Source organism: Gobio gobio (genome assembly GCF_949357685.1).
Source record: "Gobio gobio genome assembly, chromosome: 3".
In the NCBI taxonomy this organism is placed as follows: Eukaryota; Metazoa; Chordata; class Actinopteri; order Cypriniformes; family Gobionidae; genus Gobio; species Gobio gobio.
The window spans coordinates 14,023,628-14,049,096 of NC_137099.1; the positions used below are offsets into that span (position 1 = coordinate 14,023,628).

Consider the following 25,469-nt stretch of genomic DNA (forward strand, 5'->3'; position numbering starts at 1 on the left):
CACATCCAGACACAATGATGGACATTAAAAGCCAAAACAAACACCACTATGATGTACAAATACATTAGACTTTGAGGCAAGAAATCATCTTTGAATGTTTTATGAAAATGTATTTTCTTATTTTTTATTTTTGGGGTGAAATATCATGCACAAGATAATTTAAAATCAGAAAGTCTGCATAGTAGAGCTGCACGATTAATTAAAAAAATAACGATCACGAATCAAACACCCACGCAATCTTATTCCTAAATAACAACGATTCGCATGCGCCTATTTAACCTTTGACAAAACCTCTAGAACATTCAAATCTGTGTTGGCGCTGCCGCTGACCAAGAGAAACAGCTATCATGTACAAGTATGAAACAGCTTCACAAACAGCCTTTTTTAAACCACACCGTATCGTTGTTTCTGTGTTACAAATTACAGAAGTACTGGGATAAAAGTTTACAGTTTGGATATAAACACTGATGTCCACGGTAGTGTTTTACTAATGTAACGGTAATAAATAAAGATTGTTTCAATTATATTGTTAGGCCAGTAGGTGGCAACAAGTGACTTAAAAAAAATATTTGTCAATGAATCATTCATTCAAGAGATTCATTCAAAAAAGCTGATTCATCCAGTGATGAAACGAGCAAAGTCTTTATGAGTGAGTCACTGAATCATTCATTCAAACCGATTTTTTAAATAATTCATTCAAACTAATTAAACATTTTTAAATAGACTGCAGCAATTCATATTTTGTCAGACCTTCTAGTAAATTATGTTATTTGGTCTAGTTGTCTATTCAGAATTGTGATCTCTATTTGAAGCAAAAATCGTGAATTGTGCAGCTCTACTGCATAGCATCTGCAGAGCAAAAATTGTGATAATTTTGACAGAACTACTTCTTCATTCAAGCCAAGATCACCCATAAAACTTCAGATACAATACACATTATGTTCAGAGGAGAATTACATTATGCACAATGACAAACTACTCTGCATGTGTGCTTACCTCTTTCTCCAACTCCACTTTGAGTTTATCCTCCATCACTCTCTCCATTCTCTCCAATTTCCTCCTCAACCCCTCAGTCTCTTCTTTCAGCAGACTGCTGTTCTCCTTTGTCTCTCTGGAAAGGAAATTGAGAGATGATTGAAATTATGATAGTTATAAATAATGATTTAGGTATGCATCCATCACAGAAAAAGTTAAATGTACATGACATGAAGGCCAAGTATGGTAACCCATACTCAGAAATTGTCCTCTGCATTTAACCCATCTAAGTTAGTGCACACACATTAGGGGCAGTGAGTAATAACACACACACACACACACACACACACCCACACACACACCCACACACACACACACACACACACACACACACACACACACACACACACACACACACACACACACACACACACACACACACACACACACACACACACACACACACACACACACACACACACACACACACACACACACACACACACACACACACACACACACACACACACACACACACACACACACACACACACAGAGCAGTGGGCCTGGGATGAGATTGCTCAAGGGCCTGGCCTTGGGTTATCAGTCTGACTCTCTAACCATTAGGCCACACTGCCTCACAAACAGTTTGCTGATGACAATGTTGATACCTTAAGAAAGAGTTTTCCTCCCGCAGACGTTTCATTTCCCGCTCCAATTCAGGCAGTCTGGCCACTTCAGATTTCATGTTCTTCACAATCACAGCGTCTTGCTCCTGAAGAGCCAAACGCCTCTCCAACTCCTGCAGACGGACAACACCAAAAAGAGGGACCAGGTCACAAATAAAAGGCAATTTCATGATGCAAAATACAAGTTTGATTGTTTTGGGAGTTTTTTTACTACCAACTTGGTACTGAAGTAGTTACTTCTGACATCTCTCAGTGCTCCAAACTTCATAGAAAACAAAACTTAAGACTGAAACAGAATTACCTTTATCTTAAGTTCACTCTCCGTGCCGGTGGAATGCGATGACTGGAGATTTTGGTACCTCTGACTGATGTCCTGGAACTTCCTATCAGCATCAGACGCAAAAACAACATAGTACATTTGTATTTGTATTAAAGAGAGAGTATAAGGGAAAATAGTATAGGACCATATAGCAGTGCCCCAACTAAATTCTCCCCTAAGGCCAATTTCCTAATTACATTCGCACTGCCGGTATGAACTCTGGGGTGATGCAAGGCGGTCGACAGTGACATTACTTAAGCACAGCATTCAACAATGTTCGTTGATAAAATGTTTTCCATGTTCGTGGAAGTATATGTAAACTGTGTGTTTACATTTGTTTCATACGGCATGCGTTTGGCCAATCAACATGCGCTTACATCACTGGTAGTTCCCATTGTGCTGGGTTAGACCCTACTCTGAAGTATGAGCTAATTTAGTCCCCCCAAAAGGCATTCCTATAACTAAAATCGTTCCCAGTTCCTGCCGTGCAAACACGCCAAAAAGCGTGTACTTCCGGCAGTAGTTACAGGGACTATGAAAATGTTCCTCCGGTGTGAGAGCCACTAGTGTGTGTTTGTGCCCATTTGAGTTCATACTTGCGCTGCACATCCAGTTGTTCCTGCAGGGCCTGGATCTCCAGGTTTTGGGTGGAGAATTTGGACTCCTGAATCTGGATCTGTTGACCGAGCCTTCGTGTCTCGTCTTTCAACTCACTGATCATCTACAATGAGCACAATACTTTAAACACCTCATGCAATCCCAACTGGATTAACATAAGTATAAAAGATTGGTTTAAACAAAACCAGATTTGTGAACAGCAATTGTCATTACACAGTTTTATTTTTGTGTATGCAATTGCACACTACCATTCAAAGAAATTCACTTTTATTCATCAAGGATGCATTAAACCAATCAAAAGTGAGTGTCAAGTGATTTATTATTTTAAAAAAGACTTCTATTTCCATTCTATTCTTCCAAACTTTCTCCATCAAAACATTATGAAAAATATGTGTGGTTTCCACAAAAATATTAAAGGGATAGTTCACCCAAAAACGAAAATTTGATGTTTTTCTGCTTACCCCGAAGGCATCCAAGATGTAGGTGTCTTTGTTTCTTCAGTAGAACACAAATTAAGATTTTTAACTCCAACCGTTGCTGTGTGTCACTCATGTAATGCTTGTCAATGGGGTCTAATTCTATTAGAGTAAAAAAAACATGGACAGACAACTTCAAATTAAACCCCGCGGCTCGTGACGACACATTGATGTCTTAAGACACGAAACGATCGGTTTCTGAGAGAACCCGAATGGTATTTATGCAACTATTTCACCTCATATCAGACGAATGTCTTCAGCTCTCCAGACTGCCATCACTTCCTGTGAGTGAGGTCAAATAGCAGCAGCCGGGTCATAGATATATACATAGATTCCTCAGTAGTGCCTGCGTGGATCGCTCGAATGACGAATCTATGACCCAGCCGGAATTTTGACCTCACTCACAGGAAGTGACGGGAGTCTGGAGAGCTGAAGACATTCGTCTGATATGAGGTGAAATAATTGCATAAATGCCGTTCGGTTTCTCTCAGAAACCGATCGTTTCGTGTCTTAAGACATCAATGTGTCGTCACGAGCCGCGGGGTTTAATTTGAAGTTGTCTGTCCATGTTTTTTTACTCAAATAGAATTAGACCCCATTGACAAGCATTATATGAGTGACACACAGCAACGGTTGGAGTTAAAAATCTTAATTTGTGTTCTACTGAAGAAACGAAGACACCTACATCTTGGATGCCTTAGGGGCAAGCAGAAAAACATCAAATTTTCGTTTTTGGGTGAACTATCCCTTTAAGCAGCAAAACAGTTTTCAACATTGATAATAATAAGAAATATTTCTTGAGCACCAAATCATCATATAAGGATGATTTTTGAAGGATCATGTGACACAGAAAACTAAAGAAATGGCTGCTGAAAACCCAGTACATCTGCTGCATGAAATGGTAACAATAGCTATGTTTCCATCCACCTATTTATATGCGCATAGATAACTTTATTGCATTTTATCTACATGCTCTGAGGCGCACGTAATTTATTATCTACAAAATGATTATATACAGTGGCTTTTCCTACTGCAGAAACTTCCATTTTTCTAAGTGATATTTAGCACCAGTTTATCAGGAAGTGACAAACTCTTCCGTGCTTTATTCTCAAATGTTTTATGCGAATATTGAGCATAAGTTAAATTCGCAACTTTCGATGGAAACAGCTAATGTTATTCTGTTTTGTCCCTGTCAATTAAATTTTTTTATTAAAACATGTTCATATTCATAGAGGTATATGCCAGTTTTTTTGTCAAAATAAAATTCTCACGACAATTGGAAATGACTAGCACTAACAAGTAACAAACCGGCTGTGAGGCAACCGGCTATTGAAAAACAATTACAACCTTTGATATTTATCTCATGTTCCAACAGGAAATAATATTATATAATAATTCATCAAACCATAATATGGGGAGCATTTTTATCACTCTACAAACACCAATACATATGAACACACCTGGTCCGCCTCTGCAAGTTTGCTGTCCTTTTCATTTGCTTTCTTGTGGAGTTCCTCTAGGTTACGCTTTAAAGCCTTGTTGCTTTCCATTTGTTCATTAAGAGCTTGATTTGCTTTCCCTTCTCTTTCTTCCAGACGTCTGATCTTCATCAGTAACTCCCTGTTACGGTCAGTTTCCCTCTGTAAATGTAATCGGACAGACACATACACACAAACACAGGTCGAATTAGGTTTTTCCACAGCAGCGACTGAATGCACCAAATCACATCCTAATGGGTTTTGTCTGCAGTGTCTTTTAAACCCTGTTTCAGGCTGCATTTTTTTTCATATTGCAGGAATACAGTTAGAAAAAGGCCTGAAAAGAAAATCCTGCATGATTTTCAGCACTATCCCATCTATCACTCACCTGTAAGTCTCTGGAGCTGCTGTGTGCCTCTTTCTCCAGCTCTATACGGGCCCGTTTGTGACTGAGCTCCATCTGTTGTTTCTCTTGAGTGAGCTGCAGCAGGCTGGTGTGGGAACGAACACGCTCGGCAGCCTCCTCCAACTACAGTGCACAACAACAAATTCAGTAATCTGCTCTACACATGCTACATAAGAGATTAAAAGAGGTCATATTTATGAGATCACTGACTTGACATTTAGAAATTACCATAAAAATAAGGACCAAAATATGAAAGGAGTCTGAGACTTGCCTCCACTCGTTTAGTATAGATCTTCTGAAGGTCGCTTCTTCCATAGGCTGGCTCCGTCTCCAACAAAGAGCGATCTGGACACGATATCAAACTCTTGAAAGATTTGAGCGTTGAGAAGATTGTGGTGTCATCCTCCATATCATCCATTTTGACAAAGTCTTGACAGCTCCCTTGCAGAGCTAGAATTTTTTTTTTTAATGAATAGAAGTGTAAAAAAAACATTTATACTCTATCCTCAAGAAACCCACTATTCAAACCAAAGAGGAAATTACACGAATACATGTAAAATAATGACCAGTTCTATGGTCAATTCAGTTTAAATATGTAAATTGTTTAATATGTTAAAAATAGGTATTCTCAACCCCTTTAGGATGCTATTAACATTTGGGCAATTGATAATTCAAATACTGAAAGTTTATAGTTAAGAACAGTGCTCGAAGTGGGGCGGTACTCACCGGTACGGTACAGGCACTTCTACATTTTACTCTTAAGCGTACCTGTACTTTTTCTTGCGTACTGCCACTTCTCGCTTTTATAATCAATTGTCTGTGCAAAATGACTGTGACTGAAGCCCAATTGTTTAATTAAGTGGCGCGCAAAACACTGTAGGTGCGCTCACCAGCGTGCTCCAAAATAAAAGTGTTAAGATTTGCATGAGCCGTTCCTATGCGATGATAAAATGTGCGACCCATTTTAATTCTATTGAGAATGTAGTAAAACACTACGGAGAAAGTCGAACATGATCTAAAACAGCCACTAAAATGACAAGAGGGGAAAACATCATCCTGCAAGCTCCTGATGACCACATTTACTAGAATTGATAACATTCTATTGAATTTATTGTGGTAAATTTTGACTAGTTGTACAATTTATAATAGATAATCAGTTAAGGGAATTGATTTTTCACTAAAGATGTCTATTACACCTGTGGCATGTTGTAGCAATAGTTTCTAACTGTGTTGCTGTTTTTCATAAAAAATGCTATAGATTAAAAAAAAAAAAGAAAGAAAAAAGTTAACATTGGCCTGTGTGGTAATGAGGAGCCGTGCCCTTATTGTAACAAATGCTATAGTTAAACAATTACAAAGAACTATATTAGTTTTAAGGCTGATTACAAGTTAGAAAGAGCTTTAAAATATGGACCTTCTTGAATTATTGACTAAACAAAGATGACACTTGCTCACTTGACACACAATTAATGAGTACTTTGGTACTCATGGTACTTTGCTACATACCAAGGTAAAGGTCTACCATATTCATACATCATTATGACAGACAGTAGCGTAAACAGAACTGGGTTTCACTTGGTTCACCTCTTGGTCCACTTCAAATGGTCTGAGTTTGGTTCTTTTAGAGAGGACCATAGTGTAAAACCCCCCTTTGCACTATCTACTATAGGGTATTTCAAAGAATACTTTGGCATTGTCCAAAACATGGCATTTGGGACTTTTTATAAACCGAACACTGCTCATAACAATATATTAAAGCACTAGTTAACACTATATTAAAATACGTATTCGTGGGGTAAACATAAGGAATAAAGTTAAATCACACACGCTTCAGTTCAATGCAAGTTAGCAACCGTTCGGCTAACGTCACCTCAAAACATTCTCCAAAAACGATTTTATTCAAAGAATAAACCGCAGACGAATGCATATTCAATAACATACGCGTCCTTTCCTTCCTATCATTTAAAATATACAGTTCGGGATGGAAACACTGTAACTCACTTTACACAGCTGTCTCCCTCTTGGCGCTTGTGTCTCCGGTTTGAACTTCATGCGATTTTGTTTTCGTTGGTTGAGTAGCCGCTACTTCATTTGCACGACAGCGCCATCTTTGTGGATGGGCGGAATAGATTCACCCATTCTATATGACACTTACATCGAAATACCACAACGTACCGCGTACATCCATTCTGGAAAATCCAGTTTAGACCCTTTGTTTATTAAACTGCTATATAAAAGCAATAACACAAGTGTAATTACACTATAGGGCTCGGGCGTATGACGTCATTACTTTGCGTGGCGGCCATGTTGATGGCCTCATTTGCTGCTACTCGGACTACTGCGCACTGTTTATAGACGTGCTCCCTCTCAGTTGTGTGTCTTAATTTGGCGTTATTATTGGAAACCATGGTAAACCGTTGCTGCATTGTGGGGTGTAACACTAGATCACATAATCGCCATGGGAAAAAGTTCGAAAACGGATTAACTTTCCACCTCTTTCCTGCTTGGAGACGCAACCGCGGAGACCAAGTATGGATACGCTTGGATCGCGGCTGTAAGACAAACTGTTACCTGGGGATATGGTGTTGGCTGATCGCGGCTTTGACATAAAGGACAGTGTGGGACTTATGTGTGCCGAGGTAAAGATCGCAGCTTTCACAAAAGAACGTTGTCAGCTGGATGCAAGAGATGTGGGGAGCACAAGAAAAAATGCCCACCTCCGAATTCACGTGGAAAGGGTGATTGTAACCGTCCGCAACAAGTACACTATTTTGTCAGATAAAGTACCGATTCACATGGTGTTGCCAAGCAAGGACGAAGACATGACATTCCTCTATAAGATTGTGTATGTATGTTTTGCTCTGACAAACATGAGCCCTAGCGTTGAAATAAAATAAATGTGCATTAAATACAGCCATAAGTGTCTGTTGCATCCATACCCACAATCTTCAAAATAAATATACTTAAATCAATATAATGTGCAAAAGCAAGAAGTGTCACACAATCAGATATTTTTCAGTGTTTATTTGCAAGTAGTGCAACCCGAGAACACAGAACGGTGCAGAATGCTTCAAGGTAAAAGGTTAACGTTACATATGCTTCATGGTCTGCAGCTCCTGAACCCATCCATTTGTGAACTGCAAATTTGATATGAATCCAAACCGTTAATAGTTCCAATTTTGTCCATATACCGGTCCCTGGCTTCCCTATTTAACGTATCCCGGTAAATTCCACATCCTTTTCGGGATTTTAACATAGTTTTTCTTTCTCCCAACTCTGCTTCTCCTCGTTCGATTTGCTGTATGTTTACATTCGCGAGGCCATCAACATGGCCGCCACGTCCCAGAATGCAACGCAGCGCCCGAGCCCTATTGCTGTTGGTTCATGGGCACGTGGACTGTGACGCACGGCTCACGTCCGACAACACGGAAGTTGTGACGTTGCACTGCTGAATGGTGAACTGAAACTCTCATGCTGGCAGTTTGAGTCTTTGCAAAACTTTATACTGATCGAAAACTGATTTATAAAGTTTGCAGATATTAAAATGGCCAGTTCAAACGTGGACCCGACAACACTGTGTCTGTTTGATGTAGACGGGACGTTAACAGCAGCTCGCCAGGTGAGTGACTAAAGCTGAAGGTGTTAGCTAGTCTTGTTAATTAATTAATCTTTTCAGTAAATGGATGTGTGTAAATGGTTTTTATAAAGTCAAATATGTATTGTGAATGCAGTTATTTGTGGAGGTAATACTAATAATTATGTCTGTCTTGACACATCCTATGACAGCCACAGAATCAGAATGAGCTTTATTGCCAAGTATGTTTACACATACGAATAATTTGTCTTGGTGACAGAAGCTTGGAGAAAAAACATCTCTCTCTCTCTCTCTCTCTCTCTCTCTCTCTCTCTCTCTCTCTCTCTCTCTCTCTCTCTCTCTCTCTCTCTCTCTATATATATATATATATATATATATATATATATATATATATATATATATATATATATATATATATATATATATATATATATATATATATATATATATCACACACACAAAAAGGCAATATGTGTACTATGTACAGTTATACATGTCATTGCTGTCTATTAAAGATAACATTCATGTACTGTTTTAGTCTGCTTGTGGGGTGAAGATAGATTTTACGAATAAACATTGGACGTCATATATCATTATTATAGACTAATCTCTTAAATCCTGGCTGGTTCTGTAAATAACACATTTTACAGTGCAACAAATTTAAATCAGTGTTTTGCAACTGTTTGATTTCAAGGCCCTCCATTGTCCACAAAAATATTCAAAGGCCACATGACTTTTCCAGTTTTTCTTGAAATTTTAGATTAGAATTAAGGATTGAAAAATGTTTTTAACTCACAATTTCTATCTGCTAATATATTTTAGAGCTTGGTATAACTAAACAAAAATGTATACAATTGTGAAAAGATAATTTACATGACTTTTGTTTAGAAATTCATGGTTTTCCAATCCTGGTTCTTCAAAGAAGGAAACATTTTTTTTTTTTTTGATGAAGTGAATTAAAATAAGAAATATCCTATTTGTCTATAAGAAAAGTCATCTTGATTCACATTTGGAAGTTTGCTGTGGCCCCCCGATTTAAATGACTTATGAAATGAAAGATTGCAAGTTTTGGGTTGCGTTTCAACTCAAAAGAATAAGTGCTTCTCTTTTAAAAATTGATGTGGAAATTTGATTGTTATTACTATATTGAGTAAGTTGACACTGACTCGAGAAGAATAGTTCTGCTTTACATTGTATTTCATATATCCAAAAATTATTAAAGTTTTTTAAAAAGTGTCCATGATGAAAGAAAAATATATTACTATTGCACAGTAGAATGTACTTCTTAAAGTATTACATTATTTTTTAAAGAATATCAAACACATTTTATGTTTTAATTTAAATAGTAAACTTGCCAAAAAAAATCTAATGAATTATTATATTTTAATTTGATTTCATTTAAAATGTTAACTAAATTGTTAACTTTATAAATTGATTTGATTACGTACATTTTTGTATTTGACATTACAATGTTTTTATATTCTATGTTCTCCTGACTGTAAAATAAGCCACTATATGCTTAGATAAAGATCCAGTCATGAAAATAAATATATACTGTTAAACCGCCAGAATCTTAAAAAATACTGTGATATAGATTTTTGGTCTTACCGTCCAGCACTATTTAAAATGTATGACTATTTAATGGATTTTCAGCTAAATTTAAACATTAAAACCATTTTATAATTTTGTGCTTAATGGAATGTGTTAGTTACCTCTTTGCCTGTGTATGTTTTTTGTCTTTAGAAAGCAACTCCTGACATGCACCAGTTCTTGAGAGACCTGAGACAGCGCGTGAGAGTCGGGGTGGTTGGAGGATCAGATTTGGACAAAATCAAAGAGCAGTTGGGTGATGATGGTGTGTATAACAAAGAGTTAAAATACGCATGCAATTATAAGCAAAAGCATCCAGTTCAATACTAGTGTGCATGTGTCCTTGGCAGTAATTAATTGTTTCATGTTTTACAGTGATTGATAGAGTGGATTATGTGTTTGCTGAGAATGGTTTGGTAGCATACAGGTTTGGACAGCTGCACTCCATACAGGTAGTTTTGATTCTCTGTTTAATAAATTCACATAATAGACTGTCCAGCAAATTATACAATTTGCTTTTCCATTGGGATATATTTTTAATTTCTTTTTCTTTTTTTTAAATCAGAGTATTCAAGCATATATGGGAGAGGACATTTTACAGGATTTTATAAATTTCTGCCTCAATTACCTTTCAAAGTTAAAACTACCCAAGAAGAGGTAAGGGGGGAAAACATTTTTTACTGCATTGTTTTAAAGTTTGTCATTATTACAGTTAAAATCAAAATTTATTTTAACACAAGTTTCTGCATTTAACTGTATTAAAAGCAGTTTAAAACTGCATCATGTCATATATATAAAAATCGAATATATATATATATATATGTATATATGTGTGTGTGTGTGTGTGTGTGTGAGAGAGAGAGAGAGAGACAGTAAATACATTTATAATGTCACTAAAGTTATCTATTTGCTAATAAATGCTCAACATTGATAATAATAAGAAATGTTTCTTGAGCATCAAATCAGTATATTAGAATGATTTCTGAAAGATCACATGACACTGATTAATTTGGCTAGAAAGCGTTGCCATCACTGGAATAAATTACGTTTTAAAAATCTATAAAACATGGAAAATTAATTGTTTTAAATTGTAATAATGTTATAATAATTACCGTTTTTGCTGTGTTTTTCATCAAATAAAAAAATCTTACCAACATATTTATATATAAATAATTGTGTGTGTGTGTGTGTGTGTGTGTGTGTGTGTGTGTGTGTATACATAAAACACAATTTTGTTTTTGTTTTCATGCAACCATAATATTTTTACTGTCACCTCAGAGGTACATTTATTGAATTCCGTAATGGAATGCTGAACGTCTCCCCAATTGGTCGAAGTTGTAGCCAACAGGAAAGAATCGAATTCTTCGAACTTGATAAGGTAATTTTTTAGAAATGCATCAACATATGCAATTGTCTTTTTAAAGGATGTCATTACAGGTTGATTGACCTTTTTTACGTTCTTTTTATGCAGAAGGAGAAAATCAGAGAAAAGTTTGTCTCTGTTTTAAAAGAAGAGTTTGCTGGGAAAGGACTAGCTTTCTCCATTGGTAAGTAACTTTGTGTATATGTGGTTATCTAGCCAATAATATGTTTGTGTAGTATAGATAAAGTATATGTATTTTTTCTGCAGGTGGGCAGATCAGCTTTGATGTGTTTCCAGAGGGCTGGGATAAGCGCTACTGCCTGGGAATAGTGGAGAAAGACTCATACAAGTCCATCCATTTCTTTGGAGACAAAACAATGCCTGTGAGTCCATTATTCTAGTATTCATGCACACACAGTATGTACATTACAAAGAAATTCCAAACTTCTTTGAAGCAATTTTGTGATGTTATTTTTTTCCCAAACAGGGAGGAAACGATTATGAAATCTTTGTTGACCCCAGGACCATCGGTCATGAGGTGAAGTCCCCAGAGGACACACAACGGATCTGCAAGGAGCTCTTCTTCAGCTGAGACCCTGAGCATGACAGAATAAAGACGTGCCAAGAACTGTAAAACTACGAACGGAAGTCTCACTTGACAAGCCCAAGCCATTTTTATCTTTTGTGTATTTAAATGATTGTACATCACGACAGGTACTGGATAAACCTGTACATACAGACTATGATATAATTATTTATGTAATCTGATACATTGACTGATTGGTGCTAGTTTCATGTCTAAACTTCTGTGCCTTAAATCATGTCAATACTGGACAATACATACTATACACTTAAAATTATTAAACACTCTGGTCCAAATGAAAACAGATATCATAGGGTTTCCGTGGGTCTTAAAAAGTCTTAATTTGACCTTCTACAATTTAAGGCATTAAAAATGTCTTAAATTGGAGCATAAAGTTCAATATCATGGCATAAAGTTCAATATCATGGCATTAAATTAGGCCCCTATGATTTCTGCAATGTGGAAAACGTACAGAATTGCAGAATCCATTCATAAAAATGGAATTTACTGTATAATGCAGAACTTTTGGACTCAACTTTTGGATGAATAAATCAAATAAAAAAACGTATATCATAGCGCCCTAAAAAGTATTTTCTTTGTTAAACTTATGATAAATTTCTGTTCAATTGTAAATGTTTAATGAATGTTTCAATTAATTAAACATGCTTTTTGACTAATAACATGTAATTTAACCATTAAAACAGAGTAAAGCTAAAACAACAAAAATAAATAAAATGGATTTCATAGGGCCCTAAATTAAATTGCACGCACTGCAAATAAAAAAACTCAGTTTTTTGTATTCCAGTACAAATATCTAAACATCCTTAAATCAAGATACATTTACTTGACATGCAATATGAAATTAAGCCTTGTTTTCTGAGAAATTTAACAAAATTAAGTGAGTTTATGCTTAAAACAAGAACGTGTGAATGGGTGTGAAAATTACTTTTTTATTTGAATTAAGTTGATTTTTCTGGACCCATTGGCTGATATTTGTTCTTGTTTTAATCATAAAATTACATTTTCAAGATTTCTTTTCTTATGTAATTTTGCTTCTCAAGTAAATTTTAATCTTTTCGATTTTAGACACTGGAAAACAAGACAAATTTACTTTTTTTGTAGTGTGATCAGAAGTTTCAGTAAAAGTTATTTCCATATTCTAGTGTTTGGAAGACGAGCTTTGAACAGATATATTTTATATTATTAGCTTTTTTTGTAAAAAAAAATTATTAAAAAGTAATGGAGATCTGGTGGAATTTGTATTTTCAAACTTTGAAGTGTTGCTAATACAACTTATTGTGTGCTTTTTAGACATTTACATTTAGAGAACATATTGACTTATGTTCCCTTCAATTTATTCCTTAAATGTTCTTTATTTGGTCTTAAATTTACCTTCAGAAACCCTGTATCAGATATCACTCCGTAAGACCAGAAGTACAGGTGGGTTTCATAAAATGTGCATGTTGTGTTTAGGATTAATGTTTTTTTATTATTATTATAATTATTAGAAGCAAATGTGATTAATAAATACAGGTGTGGGCTGGACTAACTAAAATTAGGAGTGAAGGTGCAACAATTTAGAGGGGAATTAAAAGACATTAGGTCAAAGGGACTAAAGGCTCTATTCATTTTTGCTCAAATTAAACTGATTTAATAATTAACTGTCTGACTGCTGAAGTGAAACAAATGAAATCAACAGCGTAGCTATAATGTTTAAAGTGGCTTAATTGTGTGCCCAAAATCTGCTACACATTGCTGTATAATAAACATGAAATTGATATAATACTGTTGCATTGTGCTAGTAAAGGACATGATGTATACTTTACATGTATGAGTTCAAAACTAGAAGAAAGGTTACTGTACATATTCTGAGCTAAACACATAAAAGAGGTAAAACATAATAAATATGTTCTTGTTTTTTATTAGCAATTTAAAAAATGAAATTAAAATTCTCAACATCCATAACCTACTCACATGCCTATTTTAGTTTGAAGAATATAACTATTTACTAAAGTTGTCACTAATTGCTTTTTGAAATTTTTCTTTTTGGGAAAATAGTGGCATTTTAAGGATTTTTAAAAAAGTGTTTAATTTGCTACTTAACCACAAATGTCACTTTTCCAAAAATATATTTGATGGTATGACTGCTTTTTTAGCTGAAATAACAATGTACAAGCACTTTTTAAAGTCCATATCAAAACTGAAATAATGATACAATGTATATCCAATGTTTGATGCACAAGACCATACAACATGGTCAAGCCAACCATGTGACTACAAGAACATTTCAACCCAAGACTTTTTGAAGGTCATCAAATATAAAGCATAACCAAAAAATATGTTTTTCATCCCAAGAGGACGCAGAGTAGTCCAAAAGTCTTTTTGATTTGCTGGTTAACGAATGGGCCGGTACGGAAAGGCCATGGCAGCAGGATGAAAGCCGTGTGGAGAGAGAGAAGGGTGTGCGGTGTGGGCCGTTAACGGGCGATGTGGGGAGAGCGCTGGATGTGGCGAAAGTACGGGATGCGGGCTGTGCGGTGAGGGGAGAGCGGACTGGTGTGGGCTGTGGGGAGAAAGCGGGGAGGGTCGACCCGGGTGAATGTGTGGGTACATGTTGGGCTGGAAGGCTCCGCTGTGAGGTGGAGGCTGCACCACTGGACCGGACATCACAAGCTGTAACAGACTACAACACAAAATGAACAATTACTACACGCTGCTCACAAATGAACATACATTTTGTTAGTGATTGTGAGATATGGTTTTGGAATGGTTGATGGAGATATCAAGAGAGAAGGGTGGCTGAACAGATAGATATATCATCAGTATCATACTTAATAACAAATAATATGTATACACACCACCATTTAAAAGTTTGGGGCCAGTAAGTTGTGTGTTTAGCTTTTTTGGAGAAAGCAAGGATGCATTAAATTGATCAAAAGTACCAACACTTAAAACATTGTTACAAACATTTAAATAACAAATATAAAATTAGGAAATATAACTAGAAATAATAAAATAAGATATATTATACATTTATTATAATATATATTATATTAAAATATAAATATATTTAATTTGAAAATATATTATGAATACTTTTTATTAAATAAAATGGAATATATTATAATTATAATAATATAATAATTATATTAAAATATAAATATCTATTAAATCAACAATATTCTTTTGAATTGTAATAATATTTCACAACATTACTGTTTTTACTGTATTTTTTTAAAGCAAATAAATCAAGTCTTGCTGGCTGAGCATAAGACTTCAATCAAAAACTTTTGCATTTATTTTTTTTATTTAATGTGATAATTTTTTCACCAGATGTAATTTTTTACTAGTGGGTGGAGGACACTATAATTCATTTATGTAAGTGAGGGTAGCAAAGTAAAGTAAACTGTGACATATTATATCCAAAAATTCATACAGTGTATTCATACCAGTAAAATTATTTAAAATTTGGAACCAAAATTATCCAGACACTTTGACCTGGCCATGTTTTGCACAAGTGTTTTTTCTTTAGTTGTTAATGCAACCTTTTACACCACAGACTGAACAAAATTAAGCATCGCTTGGTAATTGGTTGACATAAATTGGTATTATCTAATTGTGTACTTAAAGGAACACGCTGACTTTTTGGAACTTTAGCTTATTCACCGTATTTCCCAGAGTTAGATAAGTCCATACATCCCATTCTCATCTCTGTGTGTGTCATAACTGACGCACCCACTGCTAGCCTAGCTTAGCACAAAGACTGGAGGTAAACGGCTCCAGCTAGCCTACTGCTCAATAAGTGACCAAAATAACGCCAACATTTTCCTATTTACATGCTGTGATGTGTATAGTTACATCGTGTTCTAAGGCCGACGGAAAATGAAAAGTTGCGATTTTCTAGGCCGATATAGCTAGGAGCTATTCTCTCATTCCCGCGTAATAATCATGGAACTTCGCTGCCGTACCATGGGTGTAGCGGCGCAATGATATTACGCAGCGCCTGAAAATAGGCTAACTTCCGTCAACATAACCAACGTGACAACCTGCTTGCACAGAGAGCGTGCTGGGGACTATTTTCAGGCGCTGTGTAATATCATTGCGCCGCTGCACCCATAGTACGGCAGTGAAGTTCCATAATTTGCCCAGCCCTAATATATACACAAATTCCAACTTTTTTCATGCATTCATAATTTTTATGGTATTTTTACTACACCATCTTAGAGGCACATTTATTGAATTCCATAAGAGAATGCTGAACGTCTCCCCAATTGTGATTAGTGACTTACTTGTTGTGAGGAAGTCTGGAGCACAAAGTCCGTAGGTCCTCTGAGGAATAAATGACATGAGAGGAAATGACATCACTGAAATGGTGCTCTTATAAGATCAAAACCCAAACAGGCCATTGTGAAGTAAACATCACTTACCTCTGGCACAGAGAAGGGCTCCTGTTGCCATGGCGACCTGAAGAGCTTGTGCCAGCCTATCCAGAGCCAGCTGGATGTGATTGGCAGCAGAGAGGGACGTGAGCTTCTCACAGAGGCGGCTGACTTCCTCTACTAGCGCGGCAACAGACTCCACAGGAAGCACAGCTAGCCGGCCAATCAAATTCTGTTCTGTCAGGTGGACCTGCAGGAGTTAAAATAAAAACACATTATATATTCTAACACTGAATGGAATCCTCAATGCCTCACACAATTGTACTAGTTGAAGAGATAAAACACCTGCAGCATGAGAAAGACTTGAAGAACACTGAGGTGCAGTTTAGAGTACAGCTCTTCATATGCTGTTCCTTTTTCACTTTCTCCATGACCATTGGTCAAAGCCATTTTCCGGCCTCTCTGATAGGCTAATGGAGCTTTCACACACCAGCGGAGCAGACCCAATAGAGGCGTGATCTCAAGGCAACCTAACGGCAGGCTGGAATTGAGGGGCGTGTTGATGAATGTGAGGAGCAACAGTCTGGGATCCTCCGTGATCCAACCAACCAGCATCTCCAAGAGCGCAGGGGGCGGAGTCAACTCTTCTACAAGCGAAAATATAAAATATATCCTTTTTTAGGGTTTTATTTGTCATAGAAAATATTGAAATATTGCTTATTTTTAAGGAAATTCATTTATAGTATTATATTTTAATATTTTGATAATAGATTTTATATTAAGTTTTAATATAATGTTTATAAAGCAGACAGAGGAAAAAAAAAATGCTGTTGTGACAAAAAGGAAACCTGGTACCTGAGGAGAAGTCATAGAGTGCCGTTACTGCCGTGATGAGCTGGCAGCAAAAGCGAGGACTGGCTGAACAGATGTTTTGCAGGGTAGAGATGGCACACGGCACCAGTGTGCAGTAATCATCCATCAGCACCTGAGCCAAACGCACACACCACGCTGAGTGTGTGCGCTAAAATAAATAAATCAAAAATACACATAAATGGCTGAAATGTGGCCCAGGTCATATTTTACCCAAACTCCCCCACTTTCACAGACAAGGTTTAGGCCTAGTTCCAGACCTAAATGCATGTTTGAGCTGTTTTAACTGGAGAGCAACTAAAAAAAAAGCAGGGTTTGTTGTACAGATACTGTCAAATGAAATTCAAGGACTTTTCAAGCACTTTATGGTTTTAAAGGACTATAATCAGAGATCTCACTTATCAAACGATATCTTTATTAAAGGATTAGTTCACTTTTAAATAAACTTTTGCTGATAATTTACTCACCCCAATGTCATCTAAGATGTCAATGTCTTTCTTTCATCAGTCGGAAGGAAATTAAGATTTTTGATGAAAACATTCCAGGATTTTTCTCCATATAATGGACTTCAATGGGCTCCAAACGGTTCAAGGTCCAAATGACAGTTTCAGTGCAGCTTCAAAGGGCTTTAAACGATACCAGACGATGAATAAAGGGTCTTATCTAGCGAAACAATCAGTTTCTGCGAGAAACCGAGCAGTATTTATGCTATTATTTCACCTCTTATCAGACAAACGTGATCATCTCTGAGCTCCGCCATAACTTCCGCTGAGTGAGTTCAAAATACGAGCGTGGTCATAGATGTATATGTAGATGCCTCATTAGCGCTTACAATATATCTATGACCACGCCGTATTTTGACCTCACTTAGCGGAAGTTATAGCGGACTTCAGAGATGATCACGTTCATCTGATAAGAGGTAAAATAATAGCATAAATATGGCTCGGTTTCTCACAGAAACTGATCGTTTCGCTAGATAAGACCCTTATTCATCGTCTGGTATCGTTTAAAGCTGCACTGAAACTGTCATTTGGACCTTGAACCGTTTGGAGCCCATTGAAGTCCATTATATGGAGAAAAATCCTGGAATGTTTTCATCAAAAACCTTAATTTCTTTTCGACTGCAGAAAGAAAGACATGGACATCTTGGATGACATGGGGGTGAGTAAATTATCAGCAAAAGTTTATCTAAAAGTGAACTAATCCTTTAACTTTCAAAATTCTAAAAAAGGTAAATAGGTAAATAAAAAAGGAAGCTATTTGGAAGAATGTTTGTAACAAAGCAGATCTCGGCAGCCATTGACTACCACAGTATTTTTCCCCCACTATGGCAGTCATTGGCTGCCGAGATCTGCTTGGTTACAAACATTCTTCCAAATATCTTCCTTTATGTTCAGCAGAACAAAGAAATTTATACAGGTTTGGAACAACTTGAGCGAGACTAAATGATGACAGAATTTTCATTTTAGGGCGAACTATCCCTTTAATTCAAGCACTTTTCAAGTACCTTTTCATAAATAAGGCTATTTACAAGGGTTTTCCAGGACCCTTCCAGGGAAAAAGTCAAATTCAAGTACTTCAAGCACCTTGTACGAACCCTGTAAAAGCTACTTAAATGTCCTAATTAATCTAAGGCCTAATTTTGGCTTAATCTAAGCCCTGTCTGTGAAACCGGGCCTATATTTTGAAACACAAAAGAAAAATGTAGATTCTATTTTTATGAAAATCCCTCCCCACTCCCCTGTACTGTAATAAAACATTATTAAAATATTTTTACTGTAATACTTTTTATTTAAACGAGCATGTTTTAATAACAGTATAACAAATACTACCATGGTGTAAAAATACAATTGAAATAATATTTTATTTTAAGTATTGAGCATTGTTTGCATTATGGTAATAAAAATGTAGGGGTTAGCATGTCCTTGACCAGTGCTGTAATTGTTAACTAAAACTAAAACTATTATTTATTATAGTTTTAGTTTTAAAACTAGTTTAGTTTAAAACTAAATAAAAATAGTTTCCGTTAATTGAAATAAAGGTTAAATAATATAAAAGAAATATTTGATGAAAAACGTAAACTACAAATGCTACCTTGGCAACAAACAAAATAAGTTGAAGTTGAAGTACAAAAAAATAGTACTTATGACAAAAATATAGAATGAAACAATACAAAATTAAAAGCTAATTCAAAATATTAATAAATACTATAATAGTATATAAATAATGCTAAAATAACATTGGTTTCATTCACTGCGTATGAACATTTTCACGAACAAATCCACGAGCAAATATTGACAAATTCATCAATAACTTTTGTTCTAAATATTATTCTAAATTTATGAAAAAATGTAGCAACAACTAAACGCAAATATCACAATCTGGGTGGTCTTATAAACGACATAAGATTAAGTTTTATATACATTTCATTTTAAATATATTTCATTATATACGCACACATACATTTATTACCGTAAAAGACTGCGTTAAAGCTCGAGCTGCGAGTTGCCTCTGCATAAAGATGCAGATATGCGTGTTTATTGTGTTTGAACTGGTTTTGAGGATGGCACACTTGGCATTGCTTGAGGATATTGCTGCGTGTGCTCTCTCAGATAAGAGCTTGTCCTAGAGAGTGCCATGTTTGCTGAGCACGACGAAAGGAAAGTCCTTACATGGACCTGGTTTGGCCGTGTTTCACGCTAACTTCTAACCATGTGGTCGATTATTTAGAATACTCAAATTCATTAACATAAGAATGATGTTAAAGGGTTAGTTCACCCAAAAATGACAATTCTGTCACTAATTACTCACCCGAATGTGTTTCCAAACCCATAAGACTTTCATTCATCTTCGTCATTCGTCTGTCCATATATACATTCAATATATAGCTGTCAATGGAGGGACAGACAGTTCTCAGATTTCATCAAAAAGATCTTCATATGTGTTCTGAAGATGAACAAAAGTCTTACAGGTTTGGAACGACATGAGGGTGAGTAAATTATGACAGAATTTTCATTTTTGGGTGAACTTACCCTTTAAGGACAGAACCATGTGCGTATGCACGTGTTGTGAATGAGGCAGAATCTTTCGTGAGAAATTCCACACAACTATTAGTGAATGAGACCCATTGCTCTTGACATGTTTCGTGAAACTCACAAAAATGATCCATTTAATGCAGTTAAAGGTGGGGTAGGTAAGAATGATCTAAAACACTTTTGTCCAAATTTGTTTAAACTTTCTTTATATGTCAATACATAATTAAAATTTAAGTACTCTGAAAAAGAGAGTATAAAAATCGAGTGACTCTAGACTTTTTAATCTGCAATAAACACCGCTCATTATTTTCATTCGGGACGAAACAAGTGATTGGCTTTGGCGACTGTCACTCTCTCTCGCTACCATGGCTACCGCCGCTTTTGCTCCAGGATCTGCCCACATGCGCGCACCCCAGTGTTGCCAAGTCGGGCTACTTCAAACACCGTTGCTGTTTTTCATGTCCGCGGGTTGAAGCGACCCCAATTATGTGATATTTTGCCCCGGGATTTGCGAATTTTAGCAGGCAGCCCTACCAAAAAGACACATGTTTTACCCCCCAACCGCGATTTTTACCGGAGAAACGCGATTGGGCTTGTTTTGGGCTAGTTTTGAGTAGCAATTGGGCGGATTTTGTTGTGAAAACCTGGCAACCCTGGCGCACCAGTTTGATTTGAGTTCAAGAGGCTGTATTTCTGCTGGACAGGTAATCTTTCATTTTGATCATACATTTTTTTTGGTTTATGTTTTCATGAAGCATGTCTCACTAGCACACGTAGCTGCCTAATATAGCTAACATAACATTACTTAGCATAAAGTTACAATGTTATACACTTAGCGAGCCATTAGTAGAGATGATAAATACTCAATATGCCTAGTTCAAGTTGATCGCTGTCGTGTTGAATTTCACAAAATGTAACTTTAGATAACAAAATGCATGTGTAAAAGCTAGTACACCGCATCCAGGAACTTTTTTTAGAACTCATACCCCTTTTCCACCAAAGCAGAGCCAGAGCTAGATTGGAGCCAGAGCCTAGTTTCAAATCGGTTCTTTGTGTTTCCACACACAAAGCCCCAGCTCCGAGCCAGGAAAAGTGGTTCTTAAGTAGCACCAAAACATTGCTGGGCTAGAACAGGGCTAGAAGTAAGAACCGATTACGTCAGGCGCTGGGGGCGGGGTCAACAAGACGAACACAAACTTTAGATCCACCATTTTTGAAATAGCAGCTAATGGAGCTAACAGCTGCTGCTCGTTTGTAATCTCCGTCTATACAAATTACGGCAAACTACATGAATGCGTTGGATTCGCTGTGTTTGCGTTGTGTTTTGATGCCGATGTAGGATCGTTAAGCCATGTGAATGAATAGTAACGCAACGTTTGCATTGTTGATGGATGGCTTGTTCGCAGCGGTGCTGTGCAGAGACCGATCGCCGTATGATAACGAGTCCAGCGAGAGCATACGACTCCTTATGCTTTTGATTCACTCATGCGTTTTTTTATATCATACGTGGATCGGTCTGCGCAGTGACGATGCATCTCGAACAAGCCTGGTTAGTTTGTGTTTCCCGCTGCCCAGGGTTGCCAGGTTTTCACAACAAACCCGCCCAATTGCTACTCAAAACAAGCCCAATCGCGTTCCAGGGGGGGATTCCCCAGTAAAAATCACATTTGGGGGTAAAATATGTGTTTTTTGGCACTAAAATTCGCATTCCCGGGGCTAAATATCACATAATTGGGGTCGCTTCATCCCGCGGACATGAAAAAACAGCCCGCGGCAAAACCACATACTTGGCAACATTGCCGCTGCCTCGCTAGCGTTGCTGAGAAAGATGAGACGTATACAGTGACGTAATACATGGCTCTGTTGTGGCTCTCAGCCCGTGGAAAAGCAAACCGGTTCTTAGAAGGCTCCTCAGTCGAACCAACTATGAACTGGGACTAGCTCTGGCTCTGAATTAGCTCTAGCACTGCCTTGGTGGAAAAGGGGTATAAGTTAGCTTTAGCTACTACCCTCTGTCTAAACACTTTTACCATGTTCATCGGGAACTTTACCTGCACGTTTATTTCGGCCCTTGGTTTGTTTTTATATACTCTACCAATGTTTATGTTGATGTTTTTATCTTGTATCTGTGTGTGTCGTAGACACTGTGTTGTGTGTGTATTTTAAACTTTACCAGTATCGTTATTCTAGCTTGATAGTGAGTACTAAAAGACATCTTATTTGTTTATATTCATAATGATAAAGTTAGATTTTTTATTACATGTGATTCTGACATGATGTCACTACATGCACTTCTTCTCCGCTCGACTCAGGTAAATAATGCGTCTTTCAGCTGAGCTGAGCGGTCGGCGTAGCGCGTTCATGTGTTTTTGGGGCGTGGCTTTGGAAAGAGCCCAGAAGGGAGAAGGTGGCGTGAATGGAAATAATGAGCTGTCTTTAAAACAGTCGTGAGAGGTCTACAGACACTCAATTTTTATACTTTCTTTTTCTGAGTACTTACATTTTAATTATGTATTGATATATAAAGAAAGTTTAAACAAATTTGGAAAAAAAGTTGTTTAACCAAATCCTACCTACCCTACCTTTAACATCCCTTAGAGAAATCATGAATCATAAAACACTGAACTCAAGGCACAAGATCAAAGTAAATGCTCTAATTTCACATCACGCACCTGTAGCCAGGTGGCTGCACACTCTAGTATGGGCACCCGACACACGGCTATCGCCATAGAAACTAGCTTCCCAAGCATGGCCATGCGGCTCTCGTCAGCCTTGTTGCCTTGGAGACTGAAGAGGGCGGAGAAAATTATCTGTCGGATTGCGTCTTTGCTCTGCTCCTGGAAGTAACTGCACATGATCTCCAGCAGCTGCAGTTCTTGAACGCAGCTCATCCTCTGTGTCAAACACAACACACGATTCAATCAAAGTTCACTCATATGCATCTGACCACCATGTTTAGCATGGCAATCCAACAATACCACTATGGTTTTACCAGTTTTCTCCTAGTCAAATCAGACGCTCCTGTCCCTCACCTTAGGCTGGATGTTCCTGTCTTTAGGGACGTGAAAGATGAACTCCTCCACCAGGTCCACCGTGCTCTTCTCTAATCCAGACGTGGGGCCCGTGGAGCTCTGCAGAGCGCTGCCAAGCGAGATGTCCAGATGGTACAGAACCTCTTTAGCAGCACTCAGCGGATCACGCCGCAGCAATGCATGTCGAATATCACTCATCGCTGTGGTGGAAGACCAACCACACCATCAATTCAAATCTGACTAACTGTATAAATGAGAAATATGAAAGACATCAATCAGTCAGTAACATAAAATGAACCAAATTGTATGCATTATTTCTAGAAATGAAGCATGATAATACCATGAATCTCATGCATGCATCATATTAAAGACAAGTCTGAATGAAATGTTGCGATAGTCTTTTGTTCACTAATGTCGAGTTTTTCTCGAACAAGGAAAAAATGTAGTTTACTCCCGCCAGTGAACATGTCATCATCAGAGAAGAGATGTCATTGCAAGAAGGAGGTGAGGCTATTTAGATAAAAGATTATGAGGGCACATTCATTTAGAAAAATAATGATCATTTATAATAACTGCAGTATTCATTCATAACTGCAGTATTCTATAAAAAAAATACAAAAAAAAGAATTGTCAAATTGGATTTCTTGGTGACTTTAATACTGATGAACACTTTTGGACATGCATTATGGTAATATGGATTTTAGACATTTATCATATCATTTTGGGATAATACTAGAGTATACCATGGTATGTAGAAAAGTACAATCTTTTACTATCACTGTACAGGTATCATACTATTTTGTTGTAAATAGTGAAACAGAACATCTATGTGTAGAAAACTTAACTAATTTGATCGTATTACAAACACTCTTATTGAATTATAAATTGGTTAATAGAAAACTGAACACACATCACCCACAATAAGAGATGATTCTGCACATTGACCAAAGCGACGCTGTTTACACAGCGCAATTGCTGCTTCGCCGGTTGCTTAAAATTTTAAACGTTTCCTTGGTTGAAACGATATAAATATTCACAGTTAAAAACACCCTTACCTGGGTTAATAATTAGACTCGTTACATTAGCTTCGCTCAATCAGCAAATGCATATCTACCATAACTCGCAATGTGAAAGTTGATCAAAATAACTACGGGACCCCGTACTGGACATTGTAGACTCGGTTGAGAAAAGAGACGCGTGGCTGATCAGCGCCACTTGCGTACTGGAGTTACTATACAGTAAAGCTAAATATTTGGACTGAAAAGCGTTAATCTTTTGTTTTCAGAAACCATTTGCTTTGGTATTTTGTTATCTAATGCAATGACATTCAGACATTTTTAATTATAATTTAAGAGCCAAAATAATCTATTTGAAGCTATGTTATAGCCTACATTATATAGGCCTGCTCAAATAACATTTAGTTACCTTCTCCTGAGGCAGCAGTGTATCATATATCGGGTTTTATTCATTTTTTTAGTTTTAGTTATTTTAGTACATCAAGTTAACCCTTTAACTGTCACCCCCCTTTTTAGAATACACATGAAAATGCACTATCCAAACTTAAAGGGCTGTAATTCAAGAATGCTTTGGAATATAGACCAAAGTTTGGTCTCGTTTTAAAGACGACATTCTGCAGATTATTGCTGAAGTGAAAGCAATTCAAAATATGAAAGTATGAAATAGTTATGGAAGTTTAAATTTACTGTAAATGAAAAATACTGTACTAAATATTTTTTATTTCATATAAAATATATATTTTACAAAAAAGAATTTACTCTAAAATTACTATAAAATCAAAGTCATATGTCTAACCAATTTGTGTTCCAAATTTGAAGTTGATATCACAAAAATTGAAGTCCCCATGAGATTTTGTTTAGGGTGCTGTACCAAAAATAGCCACCGGGTGTCATTCAAATTCCATTTATTGTTGTTTTGATGCATTTTCCTGTAAATTTCTGTCCAAATATTACTTCCATCACAAAACAGTCACCAAATATGGACCCTTGAGACTCAGACCTTTCCGACAATATGCGTTTTGTCAAGATTGGAAAAGATTTTGAA

The 25,469-nt window shown here is 36.7% G+C and overlaps 3 protein-coding genes across 5 annotated transcripts in view; 1 reads left to right on the plus strand and 2 right to left on the minus strand.

Annotated features, from left to right (window-relative positions):
* mad1l1 (mitotic arrest deficient 1 like 1) overlaps positions 1-8,289 on the minus strand; it is a 130,485-nt gene extending 122,196 nt beyond the window's left edge. Inside the window, exons 1-8 of one of the 2 annotated variants that reach the window (XM_079813494.1) lie at positions 6,963-7,221; positions 5,233-5,411; positions 4,944-5,084; positions 4,538-4,717; positions 2,580-2,704; positions 1,966-2,047; positions 1,647-1,777; positions 997-1,111 (exon numbers count right to left, since the gene is read on the minus strand). In XM_079813494.1, coding sequence (XP_079669620.1) covers positions 997-1,111; positions 1,647-1,777; positions 1,966-2,047; positions 2,580-2,704; positions 4,538-4,717; positions 4,944-5,084; positions 5,233-5,379 — 921 coding nt within the window. In that variant the 5' untranslated portion in view covers positions 5,380-5,411; positions 6,963-7,221. Of the gene's footprint in view, positions 1-996; positions 1,112-1,646; positions 1,778-1,965; positions 2,048-2,579; positions 2,705-4,537; positions 4,718-4,943; positions 5,085-5,232; positions 5,412-6,962; positions 7,222-8,054 lie in introns of those variants that run through there. The other variant, XM_079813495.1, reaches the window with a different exon arrangement.
* Positions 8,290-8,360: 71 nt separating this feature from the next.
* Positions 8,361-14,053, plus strand: pmm2 (phosphomannomutase 2). The gene is made up of 8 exons (XM_079813498.1): positions 8,361-8,580; positions 10,300-10,411; positions 10,522-10,598; positions 10,712-10,803; positions 11,425-11,524; positions 11,618-11,693; positions 11,777-11,892; positions 11,997-14,053. The coding sequence occupies exons 1-8, from the start codon at positions 8,506-8,508 to the stop codon at positions 12,099-12,101; spliced, it is 753 nt and encodes a 250-aa protein (XP_079669624.1). The 5' UTR covers positions 8,361-8,505; the 3' UTR covers positions 12,102-14,053.
* On the minus strand, positions 12,167-24,587 carry ints15 (integrator complex subunit 15). Of its 2 annotated transcripts, none has more exons than XM_079813496.1 (8): positions 24,464-24,585; positions 23,409-23,652; positions 23,049-23,270; positions 17,327-17,492; positions 16,817-17,118; positions 16,520-16,721; positions 16,382-16,421; positions 12,167-14,775 (listed from the first exon to the last, which is right to left on the minus strand). In XM_079813496.1, exons 2-8 carry the CDS (start codon positions 23,604-23,606, stop codon positions 14,487-14,489), a joined length of 1,419 nt encoding a protein of 472 aa, XP_079669622.1. In that variant the 5' UTR covers positions 23,607-23,652; positions 24,464-24,585; the 3' UTR covers positions 12,167-14,486. The 2 variants fall into 2 exon arrangements, with proteins under 2 accessions (XP_079669622.1, XP_079669623.1); XM_079813497.1 differs by having other exon boundaries at positions 13,995-14,775; positions 23,409-23,608; positions 24,464-24,587.
* Positions 24,588-25,469: the final 882 nt, after the last annotated feature.